This window comes from Dipteris shenzhenensis, chromosome 25 (genome assembly GCF_047967505.1).
Source record: "Dipteris shenzhenensis isolate YYH24624 ecotype China chromosome 25, Dip_SZ_1.0, whole genome shotgun sequence".
NCBI classification, from domain to species: domain Eukaryota; kingdom Viridiplantae; phylum Streptophyta; class Polypodiopsida; order Gleicheniales; family Dipteridaceae; genus Dipteris; species Dipteris shenzhenensis.
The window spans coordinates 24,748,365-24,761,616 of record NC_141620.1 but is presented as its reverse complement, the minus strand read 5'-3'; the positions used below and the strand labels follow the sequence as shown (position 1 = coordinate 24,761,616).

The window sequence follows — 13,252 nt, the reverse complement described above, 5'->3', positions numbered from 1 at the left end:
ATGTCTTGTGTAAGGAGTTTGTGATAGCCTTTGTAATGCAATAACATGTTTTATTTTTTATCTATTCTTGCCATTCCATCATAATGATTAAGCCAAAGGCTTGCAAAGGCAGGCTAAGTTTTTCCTATTAGGTCCCCTCATATATACACATTAATTATAATCAATGCATATGCAAGGGCACCTTTGAAGTTAGTGTTTTATGAGAATCCTGAGTGTAGTGCCACATGCGTGGAGAAACTTCCAATCTCATCGATTTCAAGGAGGTCTCATGTCATTTCAACTTTCTTGAAAGCAATATATTTCTATGGACCATGCAATTTTATGCACATATGTGTTGCATGATAGAAAGAACTAGCCACAAGGATCTTGCAAACTGAGTGTAGTGCACATGCATGGAGAAACTTCCAATCTCATCATTTTTTAAGGAGGTCTCAAGTCATTTCAACTTTCTTGAAAGGAATATATTGCTATGGAGCATGCAATTTTATGCACATATGTGTTGCATGATAGAAAGAACTAGCCACATGGATCTTTCAAACTGGTTTAGGGTTTATCTTTTACTCGCATATCATGAGCGTAAGTTTCGTACATGGGAGGTTCACTGTGTAGAAAACTAGACTTTAATGCACATTCAAGACATATATTAGACACCCCTTATCTGTGGATTCTAGGTTTTAAAAATGGCCCCTTTTCCTATAGAATCAACTTTTTTCCAAAATCCATTAAAAAGACCCCGTATGTAGTTATAGTTCTCTAAATTTACATCCAAAAAAGTGACTTTAGTGTAATAATACCTTCTCTTGAACTCACATATTTTACTTTAATAGTACCTTCTCTAGGACTCCAAAAAGTGACTTAATTACTTTAATAATACCTTCTCTTGAGTCCACATATTTCCAAGTGAATGAACTCTCTATACTCACATATTTTCAAGTGAACCTAACCCACATAGGTGTCATAAGCTGTGAGAAGTAAGCCAAGGCATACGATCATCTTCTTGCTCAGCTTTTGAAGCACTCTTCTTCCAAGTCTTCTTCCTACCCATGGCTCTTTCACAGGAGAATGGAGGCCGCCCCAAAGGCATCAAGGAATTGGTAGACCACGGAATCGTTTCAGACCACTTACCCTCTGAATATATTCGGCCTCTTCACGACCGACCTTGCTTCTCTGAAGTCTCCTATGACGAAGAGATCCCCCTTATCGATCTCTCAGATGACAACCGTAGCAACTTCCTACAGAAGCTCGGCCGCGCTTGTGAAGAGTGGGGTTTCTTTCAGGTCAGCATCTTGTCTTTGCTCCCTTCCGCTCAGCTAACCAATGATAGTAACCAGCAGCACATAGATCTCTGCATGGTTCGCACAATCGGGCCGCAGCTCTGACATTGTTTGGCTATATCCTTAGGTTATAAATCATGGCGTTCCACAACCTGTTGTCGACAGCGCGTGGGCAGCTGCTCAAAGCTTCTTTCAACAGTCAGCAGAGGAAAGAATGCGTCTTCATTCACAGGACTTCGGGAGGGGCGTCGTTTATTCGTTAAGTTTCAATCCTGACAAGGAAGAGGTCAAAGAGTGGAAAGATATCTTAACTATTCGACGTCTTCCGGGCTTGTGCGACGGTTTCCAGACAGCACCGGAAATCTGCAAGTAAGTGACGCTTCCAACGCTAGATTATTTCGCCAATATGATATGATCGCTAAATTTTTTGTGTTCTGGTGCATTTCAGAGAAGCTTTCCTCGAGTACGTCACAGAGCTACAGACGCTTGCAACGCTGATATACGGAGCTATCTTTGAAAGCCTCGGGTTGAGTGCGGAATACTTGGAGACGGCATTGCCGGGGATTCGTCGCTTATTTCAATCCGTGAATTATTATCCGCGTTGTCCAGACCCGAGTCTCACGTTAGGATCGATTGCCCACTCGGATGTGAGCTGTCTGACGATAGTACTGCAGCGGGAGGGTGAAGTACCAGGACTGCAAGTAAGGAGGGCCAACAAGTGGGTAGCAGCGAAGAGCGTTGCAAATGCGTTTCTGGTCAATGTGGGAGATCAAATCGAGGTGTGTTTCACTTCAATCAGTGCTACATATTTGTTGCCCATGCTGTGGAGGTACGCAATCGTTTCCACCAAGCTCTCTATGTGTACCTCCACAGCATGTGGAAACGACTGCGTACCTCCACAGCATGTGGCCTCTATCATCTCCTCATGATTCGTGCTACATGTTTGTTGCCCGTGGCCACTAGGTCGTCATAGGTTTTCAGTACGGTCATGCTTTGTAGGAACTACTCGAAACTATGTCGTCGTCTGGCATTATGTTTACTTGATTAATGTTACTTGATTTCCAGCCTTAAAAAAGACTGAAAATCAGTTTCGAAGAGAGGCTGGAGAGAAGAGAGAGAGAGAGTTCTATCGATTAGAAAGACAAACTCTGGAGATACAAAGTGACATGACAGCCACAAAGACAGAGTGCAAACACACAAGCAGAGAGATAGGTCGAGCACATGTCTCTCTTCCGATAGCATTCCATCAAGAAGATTCCTACCGGATGTAATCGGATTCAGGGCACATCTCAACCTGAAGATCATTGGACGCTATTGGAGTTAGGGGCACATGTTAGGATAGAAATCCAGTAGGTGAGAGAAGCATTCTTATTGGATATTCCCCTCTTGCCGGACCTTGCCTGCCTATGTAGTCCGATTGCATGAGTTCATCATCCGATTGCCTTCCGATAAGCTTCCGATTGCCTTCCCTGCTTGAACCACCCCCAAAAAGCTGCATATGCCTAGGGTGAGAGCCCATGCATGCTGAGATATAGAGAAAGAGAGAGAGGAAGAAAGACATTGAAATAAACATAATAAAGACAGCAGTGAAAATCAAAAAAGGGACAACCTACATGTGCATGTAGAGGAAACTGAACAAGCATAACAAAACATCGAGAGAGAGAGAGAGAGAGAGAGAGAGAGAGAGAGAGAGAGATGCCTTGAGGAGGATGCTCATTTTCTCTACCTTAGCCAAATTGTTGCCTTCCATATTGGAGTTCCAACAGTTTATGTCCATTGTTTTGCATTCAAACATTTCCCTTGCTGCTATTGATTAGTGTCACAAGGCCACATAATGCTTCTATTATCTACTCTTGTAAAGGCTGATGTGCACAATGTGGCTATCCCAAGTACTTTGCATGATATAGTGTAGCAAAGCATCTCTAGGTTCATGCTCTTTTTAGGATCTTTTTAAAATTGTTGTCGATGAGATTATAGGGAAGAGCGTGGCAAGGGGCAAGCAAGCCATGGGGGGGAGGGGGAGCTAGATTGGGGGGTCCGCTGTATGTTATGTGTATTCTTCTCTTTGTATCACACACAGATGCATGCACAAATGCAAACACACATGCATAAAGATACATTCCTATGTGTATTCTTCTCTTTGTATTACACACAGATGCATGCACAAATGCAGACACACATGCATAAAGACACATTCCTATGTTTAATAAGCCTCGTTTAAGGATGTGGTTGCAGATCTTGACCAATGGGAAATACAAAAGTGTGGAGCATAGAGTGGTGACTAACTCTAAAGGTCCAAGAATGTCCATTACCAATTTCTTTGGGCCAACAGATGACACCAAGATTGGTCCCCTATCAAAATTGATTGATCAAAATAATCCAGCACTATTCAATGAGACAACTTTTGGGCATTATTTATACAATTTCCATGGTCAGAAAAAAGTATCAAAAAGTGCTACTCTTAATTTTGCTAGAGCACTTTGATGGCTTGAATGTATGATGGAGGATGATACTATGTCAGCCTATTATATGCTCTCATTAGATCAAGCATTGGATTTTCACTTTTCAACTCTTTCATCATAATGAAGCCTTGGTAGAAATGGTATGGTAAGCATGAAATCATAAATAATGCATCTTCATAGCTTTTCACAAACATATATTTTTGAAAAGAAATCATAGCTTTATGGTATATACAATGATGTGACTTGCTTCGATCCAAATGTATTGAAGATCCTTGCCATTGTCCTCGACTCTAGTTTGTTGAATCCTCTAGGCAAGTATTTTGCTTTTTTCTTTGAGCATAAAATTTGATTTGCATGAAAAATTTGTGTGTATAAACAACCAAAAATTTGATTAAAGCACTAAATTCAACATAATTGTTTGAAATTTATAAACATTGTGCTATTTTCATTACCATGCTTATAACAATAAAAAATTTGATGCCAATTCTTTGAGTATTAGGAAAATTTATAAAGTAGCACTACAGATGAAGAAACTAGACATGTAACTAAGTTTGGCAATTGGGACCATTTCTTACTTTTCCTCTTACGGCCATGATGTCTTTGCTAATCTTCCAAAGCTCAAATGTAAATCCTTGCAATTCTTCCCATAATAGTTTGACCAAAGAATCCAAGTTGTTGAGCCCCTAAGATTGCCTCTGCATCACTCATTGAATCCACATTGTCCATTAAATATAATATGCCATGTTTTGTAGAAAATATTCGTAGTGGTGTTGGTTTCTCATTATCTCCTTCATTTGTGTATTTAATTTATGCTTTGGAAAATTTGATGGTTTCTTCTCCTTGATTAAGGAGAAGAGTAACTTTATCCCCATATTATTTCCAAAGGAGTAATAGTCTAGCTCCATAAATTTTGAAAAGGCTTGATAATGTGGGGGTTAAAGGTCACTGTGCCTTTACCCGGGTTATGTACAATACTCAAACACATATATAAATGAATGAAAAAGAAGATTAGGGTGTTCTGCACCCACCAAAACTTGTGTGGCTCTCTGTTTCTCTCTCTCCCTCTTCCGTTCTTGCTTCCGTTGAGAGCACTCTCAACTGGTATCAGAGCCCAGGTGATCTAGTTGAGCGTGCGTGAATGCTTGAAGCTCAGCAACTCTGTGGGAGGAAGGAGAAGCTCTGTGGGAAGCTTTGTGGGTGACTTTACTTGCATCTGAGTGTGCAGAGACCTTGGAGGAACCTTTGGAAAAGTCACTTTGGTTTTGCGAAGTGGTTTTGAGAGCCTGTTAAGTGTTTTCAAAGAAAAAGTCGTTTTTTGAGCTTTTTCCTATTCCGTTCGATGACAGAGAATCCGTATTGACTTGTAGAGGCAACTATTGCTTGCTTTTGGTGTCCACTTCCCTTCAGGAGCTTGGAAACACCTTCATTCTTGAATCTGGGATCATTTCATTGGATTTCTGACTCACTGTGTCAGTTTCTGCATTTTTCTGCCCGGGTGTTGGAACTCAAGTTTGGAGCAACCATTTGCAGATCTGTCAGTTCCGATGGACTCAGGAGGTCCTAAAACTTCTATGTTGCTCATCATTCGCACTCCGGTGGAGTTTACAAACAGCTCTATTTCCAAAAACGTTTTTCAATCCATGTGTTGGACCCAGTGATTGAGACCACGATTTCCAAAACCGTCTATCGCATTGCCTTCCGGATGCCTAAAAACCCCTTACCTGCTAGTTCTTATGTGATTCGGTGGAGGATTTTCAGAGTTATAGATCTCTGTGTATTTGATTTCGTCTCTCTGTTATGCATTTTTCATTCTAAGGTTTTGAAACCTTAGATTTATGCCACATGGCAGTGGATAAGTGTTGACTCCCATTTCTCACTCATCGGTTGGGATTTTGGAGTTTCGGCAGAAGAGAGATATTTGTAGATTTTCTTGCTGAGTCCGATTATGCAATGGCGCCCACGTTCTGAGGCATCTCAGGTTCTATTTTCAGTAGCAGTCATTATTGTGGGACTATGATTTCTTGAGCATACCTTATGCAGATCACTCTGGTTGCAGTTTGAGCAGTGTGCGCTCATTCGTGGTGTGCATTGGGTTGTAGTGGATGATTTATAGGCCATTTGTATGCATTGCGGTCCTTATTGGATGCACTGATAGGCCCAAATTGCCTTGTGGGATGCTATTTTTATGGACGCTTTGCACATGGATGCTTTTTTATGCTGAGGGACAGCTGTGACACATTGCAGGTGATGCACCGATAGTGCTATGCTCTCTTGGATGAGATATTATTAATGCATATGCCAGTGGACGACGGTGTTTATGCTTGAGTCATTTGGCACTTATTGGCATTTTGGATTGACATTGTAGTTGGCATTTTCTTTTGGGCCAGGTTTTGCTCATATGGATGCATAGTATATGCACATGAGTTAGATGCTTTGAGACATGAGTTTTGGTGATATTTCACTCTATTGTGGCATACACATTGGGGTGCACCTAGTATTTGGTGTGATTCTCTCTTGTAGGCACTAGCATTTGGGATTGTTGCTTCATTTGCATCATGGCATCCTCTTCCATGTCTGAAAAGGAGTTTTTTAGCATTAAAAAGTTTAATGGGACAAACTTTTCTTTGTGGAAAGAACAAATAAGGGATGTGCTTATTCAAAAGAAGCAGATTAAACCCTTGGCAAGGATTGACGTTAAGCCTGCAAATATGTCTGAGGATGATTGGAATGAGTTGGATGCATTAGCAAAATCTACTATTAGACTTCATCTTGCAGAGTCAGTTTATTTCACAGTAGTAAATGAGCAGACTATGGAAGATTTATGGAAGAAACTGTGTGCCACTTATGAAAAGGAAACTGCCTCTAATAAAGTTTACCTCATGAAGAGGTTGTTTGAGCTGCAGATGAAGGAAGGGGTCTCCATTACTTCTCACTTGAATGAATTCAATATTATTTTCAGCCAGCTTCAGGCTCAGAAGATGAATTTTGATGCGGAGACTAAGGCAATATTTCTCCTATGTTCATTGCCATCCTCATGGGATACCTTCCGTACAGCTGTCAATAACTCTGCACCTGGTGGAGTACTGAAATTTGATGATGTTGTGGGTAGCTTGTTGGCCAAGGAGATTAGACGGAAGTCTATGGATGGCAACAAGTAGGATGCAGCCTTAAATGTGCAAATAGGTAGATCACAATTCAGGGGGAAGTCCCAAGAAAGAGGGAAGTCTCGTAGCAAATCCAGGGCAGTGAACATTGAGTGTTACCACTGTGGCAAGAAGGGCCATAGGAAAAAGGATTGCTACAAGCTGAAAAGAGAGCAAAAGGATAAGAAAAAGAATGCAAATTGGGGTGCAAATCAAAAGGAAGAGAGTCCAAGGGAGGACAAAGGAAAAGTGAAGATCGAGGAGATCGATGCAGTCACACATGATAGTGACAATGACATTCTCTTCATGTCTAGTTTATCTGCAGAGTTGCTTACCACTTCAGATGATGCATATTCTCGGAATTGGATTTTGGATTCTGGTGCTTCATTCCATGTTACTCCCCATAGGGAATGGTTCTCCACTTATGACAGTGGAAAGACAGATTGTGTGCATCTTGAAAATGACTATGCATGTGACATAGTGGGAGTAGGTGACATAAAGTTTTCTCTTGCAAATGGGTCTGCATTTATTTTGAAACATGTGAGACATGTGCCTAAGTTGACCAAGAGTCTTATTTTAGTGGGTCAGCTAGATGATGCTAGTTTTCACACCACTTTTTGCTTTCAGAGAAATTCAGAAGGGCTCTATGCTTTTGGCCAGGGGTGCCAAGTGTGGGACTTTGTGTCCCTTACATGTATCAGGGGTATTTGATCATGTTGTTGCAATAACTGAGCAGCCAAGCACTTCTTTGTGGCATTGCAGGTTGGGGCACATGAGCCAGAATGGAATGAAACTCTTATGCCATTTGGGTTATGTACCGCATTTGAGTTTCTCTAATTTTGAATTTTGTGAGCACTGTCTCTATGGGAAGCAAACTAAATCAGCCCATAAAAGAAGGGGAAAGAAAGAGTTTGAAAAGCTTGATTTGGTGCATTCAAACGTATGTGGTCCCATGCCTACATGGTCATTAGGCGGGGCTAAATACTATGTGACATTCATTGATGATGCAACTAGGAAAGTGTGGGCTTATGCTATAGCTCGGAAGAGTGATGTGTTCTAGGTATTTCAAAAATGGCTGGCCTTGGTTGAGAAGTCAGGTAGAACGCTTAAATGCCTACGGACTCACAATGGTGGAGAGTATCTCTCTCATGACTTTCAGCATTTCTGTGATACACGTGGGATTAAGAGGGAGCTCACATCCCCTCATACTCTAGAGCAAAATCCAGTTGCAGAAAAGATGAACCGTACCATTCAAGAAAGGTTGCAATGCATGCTTTCCAATGCAAGTATTTCTGGTGGTTTTTGGGCTGAGGCAATGAAGACTGCAGTGCATGTGATCAATACATCACCTGGTAAGAGTTTGGATGGTGGTATTCCTGAAGAGGCATGGAGTGGCAAGAAGCCCTCTTACTCTCATTTGCATATATTTGGATTTGAGGCATATGCACATGTGCCAAAAGAGCTTCAAAAGAAGCTAGATCCTAAGTCTAGGAAATGCATCTTTCTGGGTTATGGTGAAAGTGGAGAGATGGGCTATTGTCTCTAGGATCCAGAAGCAAAGAAGATCATACGCAGCCATGATGTACTCTTCAACGAAAAGAAGATGCATAAGACACCCATGAGGGATGTGGAAATGAGGAGAATCACTTTCCAGGATGTGAATCCGCCTACATATGTTCATAGACATCAAGCTGTCCATGCACCAAATGTGTAAGAAATGGTACCACCAAGTACTCTCACAGGTATGCAATCAAGGGTAGATGATGGATCATCTATTGGTGGAAATGATGAGCCAAATGTAGCTGATATGTAGGTGGGACAGCAAGCTGAAATGCCCTTGAGAAAATCATCTAGAGTGTCTAGACCGCCTGATAGGTTTGTTCCAGGAGTAGACTATGTGATGCTTACTGATTGCAGGGAGCCTTGCTACAGAGAGGCTATGATGCGGGAGGATCAACACAAGTGGGAGTATGTTATGCAATCAAAGATGAGTTCACTTATGAAGAATAAGACTTGCGACTTGGTTTCTTTGCCACATGGAAAGAAAGCATTGCCATGTAAATGGGTCTACAAAATGAAGGTCACAAGTGATGATGTGCCTAGGTACAAGGCCCGTTTGGTCGCTAAAGGGTTCAAGCAAGAGAAGGGTGTGGACTTTGATTAGATATTCTCTCCGGTTGTGAAGATGACCACACTTAGATGCATGCTTGGACTAGTGGCATTAATTAGAGGATATGGAGCTTATGCAAATGGATGTCAAGATAGCTTTCTTGCATGGGGATTTGCATGAGGAAATTTACATGGTGCAACCGGAAGGCTTTGAAGAAAAGGGCAACGAGCATTTAGTTTGCAAGCTGAAGAAGAGTCTCTATGGTCTTAAGCAAGCGCCTAGAGAATGGTGTCATAAGTTTGATGCTTTCATTCGGTCCCAGGGTTTTAGAAGGAGTGAAATTGATCACTGCCTCTACACTAAAAGGGCTAAGGATAATAGCCTGATAATCCTGGCACTATATGTGGATGATATGCTATTGGCTAGCAAGAATACTTATGAGCTAGATGCATTAAAGGCCAAGTTGCATGAGGCCTTTGACATGAAGGATTTGGGACTTGCAGGTCATATTCTTGGTATGTGCATCACGCGTGATCGGAGTAGGAAACTCCTTTGGCTTTCACAAAAATAGTATGTTACGAAAGTATTGCAGCGTTTCAATATGGAGGGGGGGAAGGCAATGAGTACTCCAAGGTTCCTTATGCATCAATAGTTGGGAGTCTTACGTATGCTATGATAGCTACTAGACCAGACATTACATTTGCAGTGGGAGTTGTTAGCCGGTATATGGCTAATCCAGGAAAGAGGCATTGGGAGGTAGTTAAGTGCATCATGAGGTACATGAAGGGTACCAAGGAGATGTGCATCTTCTTTGGTAGAGGAGACATGCGTGTACTTGGGTACACAGATTCAGACTATGCAAGGCATGTGGATAGTAGGAGATCCACTTCTGGTTATGTGTTCACCTTTGCAGGTGGTGCAGTGTCGTAGATGTCTCGTGCACAGAAGTGTGTTGCTTTGTCTACCACAGAGGCTGAGTATGTTGCAGCCACAGAGGGTTGCAAGGAGGCTGTATGGCTTGATCGGCTAGGGGGAGATTTGGGGATTCATACAGGTGTACCGACATTGCTTAGTGATTCCATGAGTGCTATTCAGCTAGCACGGAATCCGGTCTTTCATGCAAAGACCAAACACATTGAGGTCAGGTACCATTTCATTAGGGAGGTACTTGAGGACAAGCGCATCGAGCTTGTCAAGGTTCATACAGATGATAACCCTGCAAATATGCTGACGAAGAGTCTACATAGTCAGCGGTTTGAGTATTGTCATGTATTGATGGGCATTGGATAGTATGCTCACTGGTTGTTCTCCCTTGAAGGCACATTGTCCTTTAAGTGAGAGGTTGTGGGGGTTAGAGGTCACTGTGCCATTACCCCGGTTATGTACAATAATCAAACACATATATAAATGAATGAAAAAGAAGATTAGGGTGTTCTGCACCCACCAAAACTTGTGTGGCTCTCTATATCTCTCTCCCTCTTCCGTTCTTGCTTCCGTTGAGAGCACTCTCAGATAACACTCTAAAAGTCCATACAATGGATGACCTAATACCACTAGGCATTGATTAAAAGAATCTGGTATGCTCATTGACCAAACATCAAAAACATGTCTCAGTTCAAGGAGATAAAGTAATACTTTCTCTATAAGTTTAATGATGCCTTGACTTTGAAGGATAAATGGTATGGGAATAAATTATGAGAAATGGACTGGCTATCTAAGCTATTTGACAATGGATGGACAACAGGAACATGTCATGCTAAAGATTTAGTACAATGTCGATTGAACACTTCAGATGTGACATTTCTGTGAGCAAGTCTTACAATTCTTGTTTGTATAAAAAATGATCAAGATTCTATGTATTAACAAATCCCAAATTTTACAGGTATTTCATTGGAAGGCAAAATCTCTGCATGACTTTCACATATAGAAGATTTAGATGGAAGAACGTTCAGTGGGAAGAAATGGATGATGATCTATGCAATGGGACTCACAGTCCTGTTGTCGAGTATCAATTTATTGGCAAGGACATCCTAATGTAATGTTGGAATTGGAAGAGGAGTGGACCATGCAATTTATTAGGGAAGAATTGTAGTTAGCAACAGCAAGCCCTCCCCAAGACTACTACTTTAGACTTGATAATCTCAAAGGTAGATATAGGGATGAGACAAGTATCCTTTGTAAGAATTGTTGCCCTCCCGATACTCTAGAGATAGTAGAGACATGATGGCATGTATTTCATATGATATCCAGTTTCGTAGATCCTTAGTGCTTCAACAATGCACTTGGCAATGAGGCATTGTTAAATGTATGAATAGAAATCATATATAATACAAAGTGTTGTTTCATTTATTGTTAAGATTTTTTTTATTAAGTCTGCACCTCTAGATTGATGGCTCTCTATGATCTATGAATGATAAAGCGATAAATATTTGTAATTTTAAATTTGTGTGGGTATTTGTATATCTATATTGTGCAAGAGAGAGAGTGTGTGAGAAAGATAGATAGCAATTAGAGCATGCAAGAGAGACTGAGTGAGTGAGTGAGAGAGAGAGAGAGAGAGAGAGAGAGGTTGAGAGTACAATAAGCGACACAAATAATGCACTGGCCATGAGACAGAGTTAGATGTATGAATAGAGAGAGAGAGAGAGAGAGAGAGAGAGAGAGAGAGCAGTCAGGGACAAAAAGGGAGGGACATAGGGAGGAGGAGGGACACAAAGGGAGATAGGGAGAATTAAGATTGCATTTATTCATTTGCACCTCTAAGTTGACAAAGAGAAAAATATGAAAGTTGATTAGGGTCTTTGAGAGACTATGAGATTGAGAAAAAACCCAGATACAACTAATCCAAAGGGTGGATTCGCTAACAAAATACCAAAAGTGTATATGTAAAATCAATGTCCATGACAATGGAGACGGGGACAGAAAGAGGGAGATGGAGAGTGGGATAGAGAGAGAGAGCAAGAGAGAGAGAGAGAGAGAGAGAGAGAATGGGAAGAGAGAGACAATTAAGATTGCATTTATTCATTTTCACCTCTAAGTTGAGAAGAAAAATAAGAAAGTTAATTAAGGTCTTTGAGAGACTGTGAGATTGAAAATAAACCCAGATACAACTGATCTAAAGGGTGGAACTGCTAACAAAATACAAAAAGTGTATATGTAAAATCAATGTCCATGACATAGATAGCTAAGGGCAACATGGCAACAAGATGATCATCAGGTGAATAAGAAAGAGAGAGAGAGAGACAGAGATAGAGAGAGAGCAAATAGGGACAAAAAGGGAGGGAAAGAGATAGATAGATAGAGAGAGAGAGAGAGAGAGAGAGAGAGAGAGAGAGAGAGCAGTGAGGGACACAAAGGAAGGGAAAGAAAGAAAGATATATTAACATCCTTGGAAGACCTTGCGGGTCTATGAGAGAGAGAGAGAGAGAGAGAGAGAGAGAGCTAAGGGCAACGAAAGAGAGAGAGAGAGAGAGACAGAGAGAGAGAGAGAGAGAGAGTGAGTGAGTGAGAGAGAGAGAGAGAGAGAGACTTTCCAAAGGAAAAACAATAAATATAAAAATATTGTAATTCAGAGCATTTTTAAGGGCAATGCCCATTTATAAAGTACACTTCTAAGGTCATTTTCACATTTTTAGTTTCCCACTCTTGAGTAACCTTGCATTCCATAGCCTCCTCTTTCGTCTTCCCAAGCATCCTCTTACACTCATGGCTTCCCCTAGAGAGGCTTTTGACTAGTGGATTTCATCCATTGATTCCCATGTCTCCACAGTTCCAGTTTATCCTATCTTCTGCAAGGCATTCCATCTTGAGTCACACTTGAAAACTCTCCATCCTGCTGATAATCCCTCCATGAGAAAAAAAATTCAATCCATGAGTAAGCTAATATTAAAAACATTTCATTTGGATATACACTAGTGGAATGACCCAAGGTTGTGTGGTAGCTAAGGAAATTGTAACAGTTTCAATGCATCACATTTTGTTGATTGACACCACCATCAAGGCCCCGTCTTTCTGAAAACCTCAATGCTAACTGTAGCCACCTTGTTACAATGAAACCATGGGTTGCAGGCTTGCATAGATCATTCACAGCATCACATGCATTATAGCAATCTTTGGATCTAAAATAAAATAGTGGTTTGCAGCTCGTATCCCCCGCTCCACATCACCACAAATTCCACAAGCATCAAGCTAACAATGCCATGCCAATGTAAGTTTTTGGCAAGAATATCTAGCGATGTCTCCTCATTGAGTACCTCAGGAAAC

General features: G+C 41.2%; 1 protein-coding gene across 1 annotated transcript; it reads left to right on the top strand.

The window, feature by feature from the left end:
• The first annotated feature begins 931 nt into the window (after positions 1 to 931).
• On the top strand, positions 932 to 3,958 carry LOC147885648 (protein DMR6-LIKE OXYGENASE 2-like). Its single transcript, XM_087396590.1, has 4 exons — positions 932 to 1,277; positions 1,402 to 1,643; positions 1,723 to 2,053; positions 3,510 to 3,958. The coding sequence occupies exons 1-4, from the start codon at positions 1,044 to 1,046 to the stop codon at positions 3,756 to 3,758; spliced, it is 1,056 nt and encodes a 351-aa protein (XP_087252716.1). The 5' UTR covers positions 932 to 1,043; the 3' UTR covers positions 3,759 to 3,958.
• Positions 3,959 to 13,252: the final 9,294 nt, after the last annotated feature.